The following is a 14,956-nucleotide window of genomic DNA, read 5'->3' as shown; positions in this document are numbered from 1 at the left end:
TGAGTCAATTGTAAGTTTTATAATTTAAGGCATGGAATTACCCAATTGATGAGTCAATTGTAAGTTTTATAATTTTGGGTGTGGAGTTCCCCAACTAATGAGCCAAACATAAGTTATATAATTTTGAGTCTGGAATTCCTCAAGTAATGAATTGAGGTGTAGATTTTATAATTTTAAGTATAATATATCCTATGAATATGGGTAATACTAGTCTTGTAAATAACATGATCTCAACTTCATTCTTTATATTTTTCTTCCAAAAAAATTCAACGACCTAGAACTTCATCTCTTTATCTCTTACACCTTAAGAAAGAAATTGAGTCTTAATAAATGACATAATCATATCCCATATTATAAGCCAATTAAATTACAATCCTTTAATGGCTATTCAATTTTAAAAGGAGCCTGTCAACCCGTCATGGAAATCTTGGGTAGGTGTGAGCCAGCCGAGGTGACTGTTAATATTGACAGTTGACAGCACCAAACAAATAAAGTCAATTTTCATCACGAGGTGGGAAAAATGGTGACGAGCGTATTTGAAAAAGAAATCATGACGGTAGTTTTAGCCTTTTGCTTTTCCTCTTTTCCGTTCTGTATACCACCTACTCAACCGCTGTGGATTGCTTTGGAAACCATATCAAAAACCATTTCAATTGTTATGAGGGGAAGCCTCGATGGAAACCACAGTGGATGTGATTTTGGAATTCTTGCAGGCACACAATTTGAGCGATGCAGAGTCCGCTTTACGAGCGGAGCTGCAGGAAATGAAGGCTTTGACACCTCCGCTTGTTGATGAACTTCCAAGACTGCCACCAGTTCGCCTTCAATTAACGGGAAATAATCGCAACGGATTGGATTCATGCAAGGAGGAGAATTCTACCACAAGCTTCGATTCAGCCATATTTCTGAGCTTGGCAAATACTCCACAAGGCTTTTTCCCGTTAGATGTTCAACATGGATTTTGCACAGGTACTGGCACAAAGTCTCTTTTTATTTTCTTTTCAATGCAATTTATCAGGTACGGTGAAAGCATAATAACATCTTCTAATTTCCATGTAAGAATGGGTGAAAATTCTGTTCTGTTTCATTTTTTGATGTGCAATTTTATCATCCATGGCTGAAAGCGTAATATGGATGGTATTCTGTTCCACTTTTTAATAAGGAGTTTATAAACCTTTAATTCTGGACATAACAAATTTGCCTCATAACCTGCCCAACACAACTTTTTAAGAACTAATTCTGCATGCCTTAGAGAATCTTCAATTGCTCGGGCTTTTTGATTTCTGATGTGATGCTGTTGATAAAATACTCGTCGTGGCTTGGTAGAATGAGTTGCTTTTATCACAATGACATCGAATTCTCTCGTCTATTCGTGTGTCCAAATTGAGTGAAATCGTTCGACCAAACTAGTTAACAGACTGCATTGATGACATATAACTGTAGTATTGATTACATAGAACTGTATGAGATTGATCTTCAATACAGATAGTTAAAGCTAAATTAAACCCCTTTCTGTGTAGGATTCACAAGAGGATGCATTTTGTTTGGGCTTTTTTTTCTTTTTGCAAATTTGGCTCGCCGAATAAGTCAATTTTCGGAAAAAGTATTCCTCTAAGGACTGGAAGTCGAAATGGTAAGGAAAAGTGCAGTTCTACCCAGAGAACAATTAATAAAAAAAACACTAATTAACATATGAATTTGACCCAAGTTATAAAACTTATCCAATGCATACAAGTTTTAATAGCAAATCCTATGTTATACCTCTAGATTTTTCCGTTGTGATATTTATAAAAAAAATATTTAACTGGAAGAATTTGACAACCATAACATGCTAAAGAATTCCGATCCCTTACAATTTTCCCTGGTTGACAGCTTGTATATAGATTTTTTTAGTAGAGATCACTTCTGAAGGCAAGATGATGATGACTATTGGTCTCTGGGCGCTTATTTCAAATGCCTAAATGTTTTCAGGGATGAAATATCCATGCGGAAAGTCATCAACAAGTCCGGGAATATCAGAAGATTCATCAGATCGACTATCAGGATTTACAACAGCCCGTGATGATGATTGTTTGAGTGAATCTGCAATTGATTATCCTAGGCAACATTGGGATTCTGATACATATGAAAATGATGATGATCTCGGATACCACAGACAGCCAATTGAAGATAAAGCATGGTTTTTGACCCACGAAATTCATCATCCTAGTGATGATGAACGGGAAAAGTTGCAGAATTGCTTTAGCCTAGATGAGAATCTTGGAAACCTGGATGGAGATATCAAGTCTGTTGTGGAAGAAGAACTTTGTCTCCCCACGGAGGAGAATCTGCGGAAAGAAAGAGCACAGCCTGATGATATGACTATCCTTGAGAACAATAGTTTGCAGTTTCATAAAAGAGAGTTCACAAATCCAGAAGCTATGGAAGTGTTAACGATGAGTGATCCCTTGCAGCATCTGAGCAAGGAAAAGCAGGTGAAATTTAGTGATAAAGTTTTGGTTGATTGTGGCAAAGGACAGTATCATCGCTCAATAGAACATTATGGTACATTTTTTGAATCAGCAAGACCAGAGAGTATATTAATCAGCAGTGATGCGGTAGTTTCAGGAAATGAATGCATCGGACCCAAAATTATTGGAGATATGGAAAATCCAACAAGGAAAGAGTTAGATATGGAAGAATCTACACATGATTTGTACTTTCAAAGGTCAAGTTTTAAGGAGTGTTTGTATGCATCTGGAATACGACATCTTGTCTCAGAGAACACAACTGTAAGGCCTAGTGCAGATGGCGATACAGATCAACATGGGGATCATGCACGCCATAAAAAGTCATCAAAGCATATTTTGGAAATGCAACCGCCCAGGCAAGATTTGCATGAACCATTGGTTGAACTGGATTTAAGTACAAGTAAGAGAAATATTCATTTTTTGTTTATTCAGCTAATTGTATATGTTTTAGTTTCTTTGAATTATTTTGAGTTTTGACTCTTGACAAACCCTTCTGAATCATAAAGAATGCAACCCCTATCTCTGATTTTCTCTAGAAATACTAAATAATATTGATGAGCCAAGCACTGATACTGCAACTTCTGTTCAAAATGTAGCCAATCAGAAATTCAAGGGTGACGAGTCTCCATGTAGCAGCAGCGCAAGTAGCAAAGAAACTCTCAGTATGGGTCTTTTTGAACATTCAAATTTGTCTTCCCAGAGCATAAATCACTATCTTTGCATGGAAACAAAAGGGGAAGACGAAATGGAAGAGGATTTACCTAAAGAGTCAGCCTATGAAGAATTTGTAGTTGATGAGGAAGAGGAAGTAGAAACTATGCAAGACCAAATTCAGAACACAGAAAGTGAAGAAGAAGAATACGAAGAATTTGATCTGACAATTATACATAGGAAAAACAGGTCTGGCAGCTCATTTTTTACTGTGCTAGATAAAAGATTTTATTGTCTTTATTACTGTTTGATCAAATTCATAGTGTATTTTTGCACATTATGTTTTAACCAATTTAATATTCCTAACCTTTTAATGTTCTTCTCTTTTGTTCATATTTTGACAGGACTGGATTTGAAGAGGATAAAGATCTTACTGTTGTGATAGGTTCTATCATAGCTGGTCGATATCATGTGAGTGAATACCTGGGGTCAGCTGCATTCAGTAAAGCCATACAGGCACATGACTTGCACAGTGGAATAGATGTTTGCATGAAAATAATAAAAAACAATAAAGATTTTTTTGACCAGAGCCTGGACGAAATCAAAATTCTTAAATATGTCAATAAACATGATCCTGCAGACAAATACCACATACTGCGTCTATATGATTACTTCTATCACAAGGTAAGCTTCTTTTGAGGCCTCTTTATATTTATGTTTTCCTAAATGATCAAGTTATGTATTATTGTAATGTGGGTAATCAATTACTTTATAATACGTATAATTGATGTGAGGTTTACATCCTTAGAGAAAAAATTGGAACCATTATTTGGACTTTTGTTGATAGAAGAAATTCTTATGAAATTTTCTGCTGAACATGAAAAAATATCTTTTGTACCGAACCACAACAATGACCTTGATGAGCACAATACCTGAATGGACAGTAATACAATAAACTTAATATTGTTAACATTGTGGTTGGAGTGCATATGTAGTCTGGATCTTTGTAATGTGGGTCAGATCAGTAGAGCAACTACCTTTTTTTGGAAGGAATAGAACATAATGCCCAATGGGAATCAAGAACGGGCAGTGTATGGGAATTAGTTACATCATGTGGTGACCTTTGGCTTTGGCTGCTAAGATACACTGTAATGTCCCCATTTTGAAATAGGGTTTAATAATAAATAATAATAATAAATTAAAATATAACATAATAAAAATTAATATAATATAATTGAAATGTAATTAAGTTAATGAATGGTCAAAATGCATGGAATGAAGAGTTGCGACTCTCTCAAAATGAGATATAAGAGGGGGAAGAGATCATTTGAATGGCATAAGGAGGAGGGAAGAAATGAATTAAGTATGTGAATCAAGGAAGGATTAATAAAGGAAGAAGGAATGGGAAGTAGATAAGGTTGTGCCTCTTTCAAAGGGCAAGAATTATGAAGGGTTGTACTATTTCAAAGGATGCTAATTGGGAAAGGTTGTGTCTCTTGCCAAGGGGCAGGCATGATGAAGAGATGTGACCTCTCCCTCACATGGGAAGGTATAAAGGGGAGAAGGTTTCATTTGAGGAGGACATCCAAAGGAGATCAACTTGGGGAATGATTTATTATTCTCAAAGGTGGCAATGAAGGGTGGTGACTCAAGTCTTATGAAAGGTGGTGACCCTTTCACCAATGAAGTATAAAAGAGATCATTCCAAATCATTCAAGGATCACTTATCAATCATCATTCCAATCATTCCAATCTCAACATATCATTCTATCAGATTAGCATTCATTCAATCACCATTCCCCAATATATCAAACTAGTGCATCATTACATTATCACTCACCAATACCTCAAATCATAATGTAGTGTCGTAAATTGTACACCCCTAATTAGGGTTGTCCAATTCCACACTTAGGATAGCACCCGCCTTAGTGTGTCCCATTGCATCTCGCATTTATAGGGCTTCTTTAGGCATTTAATTATTAATTTAATTAAATCTAAAGTCCTCTTTCATTAATTCACACATTATAAAATTGGGCCTCAACCCTAGGTGCACCCCTTTTTATTTTATTTTAAATTAATCCTAATAATGTCCTAATTTCAATTTTCAAGGCACATTTTCGCATATTTACACATCTTGAATTGACCTACCGTGCTGGATTTGACTTTATAATTGCGATATCTTGCATCCCTAGAAATTTAGAAATAAGTTGATAGGACTGCGGTGGTCACCAGTACCACCACGGTTCCAAACCTTTTTCCTTGAATTTTGGGAGCTTTAATTTGGCAGTATTATAATGTTCAAATCCTACTTTGTGTCAATTTTTATCAATTCTAAGTCGGCCTATTATTAAATTTAAAATTAGGGTTTCATATATAAAGCCTTTCTTTCCCCCATTTGAGGATCCTAATCTAGAAATTTGAAAGGAGATCCTTGTGAAGTGAAAGGGAAGCTTTTGTGTGAAGTTTAAATCAGCAAATTCATTCATCAATCAAGTCTTCATCAACATGTTTATCAACCATGGAAGCTTTAGGAGATATCGAAGAATAATAAGGTGATCACCAATTGTTGATTGACTTGTACCTCTTCCTTAGGATTTGGTATGGTTTCATGTTATTTTCATATCTCTATTTGAGTTTCAGATCTATACATCATTGACTTTCAGATTTAAATTATTGCTTTAGATTGCATTTGTGATTTGAAGCATTTACATTACACTCATTTTAGGGTTTTTACTCAAAACATGGGGTAGAACTCTAGTTGGCATTTAGCTCATAGGAATCTTACAAACACATGAGATTCTAGGGCACACACACTTTTCAATACAATATCGGCTATTTGTGGAGGTGGAAATCACCAAAACAAGGGGTTTGACTAAGGCAAAATCCTATATAGCGACAAACATACCAATTTCTAGCTTGCAAGTGCAATTATAGGTTTTCATTGGAGTGGTCAATTTCCTAGAGATCTTAGTAGACAGGCACAAACCTAGTATTAGAATTTGGATCTGGATTTCAGGGACCAGGGTGCCCAACGCCCACAAGGGCACTCCATGCCTTGGTCCTCCTCAGTCAGCCTCAGATTTTGCAGGAAGTTCTCAGATAGGCTCAAATTTCATCCCTCCAGTCATAGTTACAAGACTCAGACTTAGCTTGGACTCGACAAGCTGATTTTTGACTTGGACTCGGACTCGGACTTGGCGCTCGGACTCGATGGAAATTCGACAAATTGAAAAACCAAGAAATTCAAAGATTTTTAAGGATTTAAAACCTGTTTCATTTATCTTATAGTAAATAAACCTTAAAGACACAATAATCTCATCAAATAGAACCTACTTTGAACACATACACAAGTTTACATTGATCACATAAGTATAAATGCAAATTTTAGGCTTGAGCTGAAGGAAATAAGCTAAACTAAATAACACATTAGAAAAATAAATAGTGTCAAATGTCTACAAAATTCATGGAATATGAAATCCATGGCATCAAAAGTTCAAAACATATATCAACATAAAAGCTAGAGCTTAGAAGTCTAAGGCTCAAAGGAACTAATATCAGTGATCACTTGACCTTGCAACCGTCCTACGTGTGCGCCTAAGATAGGTCCTAGAACGTTTTGCAGCCATGATATCTACCTGTGTCTCAGGCTCAGCCTCAATGACATCAACACCTCATCCACATCATCCTCGGGCTCGGGGTCCTCCAATGGGTCTCCTCATGCAAACAACCCTCTACCTTCCTCTATGGTGCTAATAACTACATCTTTTGGCTGAGATAAATGTTTGAGTTTACCTTTCACATTAAAAAATTTATTGACCAACTCTTCTTCACTAAATGATGCCATGCTTACAACTTAAATAGGCTGGCAGGATACTCTGCCCTGATATCATTGTAAAAAGCCTACCAAATTTTGACCCAACTTTTTGCTTCAACTCAAAGCAATTTATCAAATGTTTTCTAGTTCTTACAATGTATTTTCTGATTGGAAATGGTTTGCTCATAAACCTAAATGATTTGAAATTTGTTTACATCATAATAACATGTCATTGCTTTCAAACACAAAGATACAACAATAATTTATTAAAACAAACATTTTTTAATTTTTTTTTCTTTATGGGTCTTGCTCGGCGTTGAGCCCCAGGCTCAGGACTTGGCGAGTTTGCCAAGTCTGAGAGACTCTGCGAGTCTGAGCACATCCGACCAGACTCGGCCGAGCCTGAGTCCATAGTTCTCTGGACTCTACAGAGTCGACCCACCTCTAGACTCATAGAGCTTGGGCCAGACTCGCAGAGTCCTGCAACTTTGCCTCTAGTTTGCAGTTTAGTCTGGTCTTTGAGACCCAACACCCTAGTCCTATCAAATCAAGCTCAGTTTTGTGTCATAGGTGCATATCAGATCCCTATTCTGAGATTTGTACTTTTTGTCTTGATTATGCTTCTATGTTAGATTGTCATCATTGTTATAGATGTTTTCATTTATTTTACTTGCTTAAGCTTCGCATTCTCCTACATTTAGCACATTCCCTTTCATATCAACGAAGGAATAGAAACCCTAAAAGTATCCATTGACTCTCTATTGCAAGAGTTAGTCAAAGAGGATCACTTCCTTAGGTGCTTTCGTATTCCAATGTATGAATGAAAGTCGGATTAGGCCCTAAACTACCTGATTCCATTTTGATCCATCACACATACAATCAAACGAATTCATCCAATCAATCAATCACTTGATATTTGATAAGACATTAAACATTCAACAGTTCAATTGAGTATTACTGTTTGGTATGAGTTTCCCTATGCATAACAGAATAAATGCTGCATTAATAAATATACCTTTGCACTCTAATGATTGAATAATACAATGTTGTTTTTTTAATTTTATTTTAAAACTATGCCTGGTAAACTTTTTAACGTGACTGGTGACGCTGGCACGACACGCCCTCCGGCTCCACGTGAACGCTTTTTGACCTGGAGCTATGAACCAGTGAGGCCACAAATGGGGGACCTCATCCCCACACTTCACTTGTTCAAATCCACGAGCACAACGACCCAACGAAGGCACAATGCCTTGCGAGCACAATGGCCCAGCAGGGATTTGAACCTTGGTGGCCGCTTCACCAATGAAGTGTTTTAACCGCGACACTACATGTCCGAAGACAATAGAATGTTGTTATACATATAACATAGTAAACATTAATTATCATCTGATTTATGATTTTTTGCAATTTATTTATTATATGTAAAATATATGCATGATATTGGAATCTTTCATATGTTTTGAATGTTACCAACCATGGTAGAGGATATAAGGATTGCAAGAGGGGTACGGTGATGGGGCACTCTCCTAGGTAAGCCACCTCAAGGTGGCGACTAGATAGTCCCATGAGGCCAAGGGGGTATAAAGGGTACTGCCTTTGGGCTTAGGAGAGATGGGCTTTCAGGGCACCCTGTTGTAAGTTTGTAACCTCATCCCCCTATTATGGTGAATCAACACAAGAAGTCCAATCATAGGGAGAGGGAAATGGTTGGCAAGATGAGGGAGAATGAAAAGTGGACACCTCACTAGGTAGACCACCTCATATGGATGGCATGGGCCACATGAGGCCAAGAGGGATGGTATATCCACTCTTGGGCCTAGGGTAGAGGATCCGAGACACCCCATTGAAGTCACTTTCTCCCATGCTTTCTTATTGTTGTGCCTTCCAAATATATTTAAATGCTTTATGATAGAATTGATAATTTTGCCATAAATTTAAGAATGCTTAATTATGATAATCTGCTTATTGAAATTATTGTTGTAAATGGTTTCTAATCTGTTTGCAGGGTTTCCATTAGGTGAAAGGTATTTTCTAACCCTGTTTATTTATTTGGAAATAGAGAATTATGGCAAATTTAGGGTATTCACAATTAGGGGACATTACATATACACAGTCACAACTAAATGCACTCTTATTACTCAGTACCCTTATGAAACAGAGAATTGAACAGTTGAGCAATTTTAGCTATCAAATTGGTGTTCTATAATTCAGATCTGAAAAAAGATGCCGAGGAAAGATGACTCAACAAGACTACTATATATTTTAAATTTGCAATAGAATTTTAGGTACACAATTGGAACTGAATTTTAGTGATCTGGTAGTGAATCCACCCTTACAAACTGATGAATGACTGTAGGAAAATCTAGGGTTTACAACGAAAATAAACATTTACAGATTTGAGCTCTCCTTTCAGCGATGAGGGCACTATCCTATCCAATGGTGGATTTGGGTTTGAATGGTGATTGGCTAGTGTTAAAACTGAGTGCAAGTGTCGTTAATCTAGATAGATTAATCCTTTCTCAAAATTTTGATCTTGTTCCCTTTCAGATCGCCCTGTGCTGATGTAAATGCAACCCTATCTTTTGCTTACCCCATCCTTCACTTGTTCAACTGGCTCTAAAGGATGTAAATATCTGTCTATTTGGTGTGATCTATGAACAAATTTGAAAGTTTTTGCTCCTTTGATCTGAAGACTCCACATCTTGGAAGGAAAGTCTAAACAGTTGTAGTGAGGTGTGTTGGAAACTTGAGTTGCTGTGCTTTGTTGTCATTGATGTTAACCAGTCCTATGTTGCCATTGATGTCAACTTATCCTATGTTGTTGATGTTGAAGTAAGAATGGTGTAGTGGAAGTTCCAATATGCAAGAAAGAGTATTTATGTGTTTTGGTATTGATACTTGTGTTGTCGTTGATGTTGAAGTAAGGATGGTGTAGGATGGTGTAGTGGAAGTTCCAATATGTAGGAAAGAGTATTTATGTGTTCTTATATTGCTGAATTGTCTTGTGAAAATGTTGTAGTATTTCCAGAAGGGTGGTACAGTAGAAGTTTCAATATGCAAGAAACAATATTTAATGTCTTATTGGAAGAATGCTTTGCATTCATCCAATATGTGAAGATTATGTGCTATGGTCGTGAATATGATGTCCATGTTCTTTATATATTGCACTATCAAATTTGCAGGTCCTGTACTGCTCAGTTGGCAGAGTTGGTTGGTGCTATTTCTAATAGTAAGGCTATCTATTAGAACAGGTCTGGAGAATGCCTGGTGGCTTTTAGATATGTGGATTCGTGTGTTGCGGTTTGAAGGATTTGTTCATGTCATCCGTGCAGTGTTCCACTTCAATTTCTAGGTGATAATTTGATTGGCAAATGGAGTTATGATGTTTTGAGTTCTGTGTTGTCAACTAGTCTAGTTTTTGACTGACTGTGATATTGTATCCTACTTGGATCATATTCTTTTGGTTCGGATTTTATTTGGAGGATGAGTATGGTTAATGTTTTAGGTCTCACCATGGCATGTGTAGATCTGCATTGGAGATTTTTTTTTGGCTGACTAGCTAATGTGCTTTAATGCTTATCTACACATTTCATTTGATGCCGACCTTGGCAGATGTATTATTGTGTGCAGTTCATTGGAATTGTTTGAAAGAGATGTGTTATGATATTTTGGTTCCTCTTTATCTCTTGGACTGGACTGCAATGGCTGTTATTGGTCCGGGTGGCCAAATATATGTAATATTGTTTATTCTATTTGTGGCAAACCTAGTTAAGGGTTTTGATAATTATCTTGTATATAAAGGAGTGCAAATGTATAAGTGAAGGTGTGGAATGTGTGTGAATTGATGTGCAATGGGTGTGAATGATTTGCAAGCTGATTTGGTAGTGGAGATGTGCGAAAGACTGTTGTGAAGAGCTTTGATGATGATATCTTCAGTGTGATAGTGTTTAGTGATAGTACTTGATGTCAAATGTGTTTGCCATGATATTGGTCGCTTGACTCAGTAGCTCAAGGACAATTTCATGATCAAGAGATCTTGTTCATTTCAACTCAGGTATTCCTTTCTTTGTCGGAAGACAGTGACTCTCTTGGCAACTTTCTGTATCTTGCCTGAAAACAATGTGTTTCAGCTTTGCAAGACAATTGTATCTTGCCCGAAAACAATGTGTTTCAGCTTTGCAAGTCAATTGTAGCTTGCCCTAAGGTTGTGCGCCTTAGCTCTGCAAGTCCTCTCAGGACTAGTAGGTTCCAGAGGCAACATTGTAACAAATTATTTTTATAGTGAGTTTGATTCTCATTGTGGTTTTTCCTTGCTTGGGTTTTCCACATAAATCTGGTGGTCATGTGTTTGTTGTGCTTTATGCTTTCATGTTTTATTTCTGTTGTAATTATATGCTTGTGGTTTTAATTTTGAAGATAAAAAATTAAGTACTTTTGAGGTCCTGACTGATTCACCCCCCCTCTCAATCCTTTGGTGTGTTCAATAGTTGGTATCAGAGCTAAGTTCCTCTTAAGAAGCTTAACTGCTTGAGGAAGGTTCAAGATGGCATAGGACTACACATTCAAGGCTCCAAAGTTTGATGGCACAAATTATGCTTATTGGAGAGAAAGGATGGAATATCATTTGGTTGCTATGTCGGTTGAGATTTGGGAAAGCATTAAGGGTTATATTACTCCTCAGAATGGTCCTACAATCAAAGCATATGAGAGTAATGCAAAGGCTATAGTTGCAATTGTCACTTTCTTGAATGATGCAGTGTTCAGCAAAGTCACAGGGGCCAAGTCAGCCAAAGAAATTTGGGATAAGTTAAAGAGTGTATTTGAAGGTGATGAGAAGACAAAGCAAGCCAAGATTACAAATCTAAAGCACAAGTTCGAGAATGTGAGAATGTTTGATGATGAAAACATTGAAGGCTATATTCATTGAGTAAATGAAATTGTAAATGCTCTTAGAAGTGTTGGTGGATCGGTAAAAGAAAGTGAAATAGGAAGTCAGCAAAACATATTGAAATTTTTTTAAGGCTATGAGAATCCAACAACTGGTATAGATATTGATAAAGATATGAATAAGAAATGAAAATGCAAAGTATAGATATAGGCTGCTAGGGGATATAATGGAAGATGTAGTATTTGGTCAAAGAACAATTTGAGTAAAAATTTGTTCAATAAGGAGAGCGCTGCTAAAAAGAACAGTTACTTTTGAGTTCTATTCAATTTCTATCTCCCTTTCATAAGTGGTTATACCTTCAATAATTGAAAAACTTGGACTTGGCAACAATTCAACAGACCCAAAATGTTTTAAAACTCGGGATTTGGTAAAAACTTAGGAAAAACTCGACAAATTTATTGAACATTTGAAAATATTTACTTTTTTAAATACATTCTTCAAAAACACAAATATTACTGATTTCCATCATATATAAATCAAAATTAGAGTTTAATACATATCATAGTCCAAAAAAAAAATTCAACCTTTGAAAACATATGAGCTTCTATGCTGAATGTGTTGATTTAGAGATCAATAGAATGTCAGACGTGGAAATTATATGAATCTTTGAAATTTTGTTCACAGTGCAAGGTTAAATGACCTGTAGGATTGAATTTTTCTAGTCATGACTCTGAAAATTCAAGCTTGCAACTCATTTAATTGAAATTTTGTTCATATTGCAATTTAAATGAGCTGCCAGCTTGAATTTTCCATAGTTATAACTGTGAAAATTCAAGCTTTTAGGTCATTTAAACTTGCAATATATATTATGAACAAAACTTTAAAATTCATATAATTTCCACTCTATTGATCTTTGAAATTTTGAATCAATACTTTCAGGATTGAGCATAGAAAGGAATCAAAGGATATTAAATTGTGAAAATTATAGCTTGCAGGTCATATTAACTTTTGACATGTATCAATCTATCAACACTTTCAGCATAGAAACGATTTATCCATTATGGTCTCTTGTCTTGGTTGGTCATTTAATTTTAACTTCAAATGAAAGGATGTTAAACTATGAAAATTACATCTCATGGGTTGTTTAAACTTTCAGCATGTATCGATATATCAACATTTTCAACATAGAAAGGATTTATCCATTATTGTCTCTTGTCTTGGCTGATCGTTGAGCTTCAATTTTTTTAAAAGATTTAATTTTTAAACTACGGAATTTCAAGCCTACAGGGACATTCCCTCAATTTATTTGCAAGCAAAGGAAGGACAAAGTGAAAGTCAAAATTGGGAAAGTGAAAGGGAAAAAAAATGATTTGCTAGGCACCAATCCTAAGCTCACTGCGCCATCCATTCCATAAAATGTGAAAATGAAAATCGACTAAATTTTTTAACTCTAGGCTATAAAAAAAAGCATTATAGTCTTTTGGGTGAGTTTTTATTGAAAAATTGTAGGGTTCTGGTGAGTTATGAGGGAAATGCTGTGAGGTTTTAGAAAAACTCGGCAGCAAGTTATTGGGCAAGTCACTCATACCAATATTTGGCTTGTCAGTACTCACACCAATATTTGGCTTGTAAGTACTTACACAAGTTTCACGATTTTTTCACAAGTTTTGCTTCAATTACTATGAGCTTAATTTGGTCATCTGTGCAAATTAATGTAATTTTCCTTTTTTTCTTTTCTTTTTAGATGACCTATTCTAATAACTGATGCAAAATACCAGCTACTATTCAAGCACAAGAGATCTGTTGCAAAGAAGAGTTTTGGTATATGGATGATACCTTATTTGATATGGAAGGTTTCATATTGAAAGAAAATTATTTTGTACAATGGACTAAGAGGGTAATACTCTTGAAAATTTATATGTCTACAAAACTTTAAAAGTCTATCTTCTTATCCTTCCAAACAAGCAAATCTACTAACCTAGATTCGTTTCCTTTTACTAATATGAGAGCTATATTAGGTAATTCACATTAGATTTGTAATGTTCTATATGGTTTGATTCATAAACAATCAATATAGAAAAAGATGGAAATTTAGACAATCAATGGTTTGCTGTTGTTTGTGATTTTCTGTTCAAAACCAAGAATTCTGAAGAAAGTAGGTGAAAACAATGTGCATGATTAGGTTGAGAAAAACAAGCGACATATTTTTAAGTTCTATCCATGCTCATATGGTAAGGTTTCAATATCCCAACAAGTTGATCTCACATCATATCAAGCTTAGATGTCAATAACAGTAAAGTACAGCAATGATCTCATTAGATTACAAAAATTGTTGATGGTTCAATGCCAAATGTAGGAAAAGCAAGCTTCTTATTGTGGTTGAAATCTGATCTGTAAATTTTGAGAAGACTTTGCTACAAGAAATTTAGAAGATGAGCCATGTTGCTGATTCATCAAATTGCTACTGAAACCCAACATAATTAGCTTCCCCATACATCCACACCTATATGGATTACAATTTCATCCATTATTTCCTGTGCAAATGCTTAAAGTGCTGTTCTATTCCACGAGACCTTTCATTCCATGAGAATGACCATGAAGAACATGAAAGGAAGTGAGTTTAGATACACATACATATAAGAATACTGGCAATTCAAAAATTTACCCCGGCAAAATCCATTATGGGAGAATTCCACTATGGAAATGGTTTCCTCTGGGGATTAGTACTAAAAGAACTCAATACAGTCACAAAATGGGAATGGCTCTAATGGAGTATGATACAAGTGGAACTGGTCAATGGAATCAACCTCTGACTATCCTACTACGGAGTTCAGCTCTTCCTTTGTATAACACTCCTAGTTCATTCTTCCTTTCAGCTCTTATAAACCTTGTATTTTTGCTTTTATCTTGATGATTGTGCCTTGGAACCGAGCAGACATCTCTTACTATTTCTTTTCAGTACCTAAACAACTTTCCTTTAGGAATGTAAGGCTGATTTGTTTTTTTCTTAAGTCTTTTTTATCATGGTGTTTTATTGACCTTGGAGACCCCAATGAGCTAGCATATTTTCTGATCAAAATCTTACACAGCTGG

General features: G+C 35.8%; 1 protein-coding gene across 1 annotated transcript in view; it reads left to right on the top strand.

The window, feature by feature from the left end:
- The first annotated feature begins 570 nt into the window (after positions 1 to 570).
- LOC131075977 (uncharacterized) overlaps positions 571 to 14,956 on the top strand; it is a 53,752-nt gene continuing 39,366 nt past the window's right edge. Inside the window, exons 1-4 of the mRNA XM_058012988.2 lie at positions 571 to 969; positions 1,972 to 2,910; positions 3,107 to 3,410; positions 3,566 to 3,845. Of these exons, the coding sequence (XP_057868971.2) occupies positions 675 to 969; positions 1,972 to 2,910; positions 3,107 to 3,410; positions 3,566 to 3,845 (1,818 nt within the window). The 5' untranslated portion in view covers positions 571 to 674. The remainder of the gene's footprint in view (positions 970 to 1,971; positions 2,911 to 3,106; positions 3,411 to 3,565; positions 3,846 to 14,956) is intronic.

The sequence above is a fragment of the Cryptomeria japonica genome, chromosome 9, assembly GCF_030272615.1.
Source record: "Cryptomeria japonica chromosome 9, Sugi_1.0, whole genome shotgun sequence".
Classification (NCBI taxonomy): domain Eukaryota; kingdom Viridiplantae; phylum Streptophyta; class Pinopsida; order Cupressales; family Cupressaceae; genus Cryptomeria; species Cryptomeria japonica.
The sequence above is the reverse complement of the archived record's forward strand: the minus strand, read 5'-3'. Positions and strand labels throughout refer to the sequence as shown.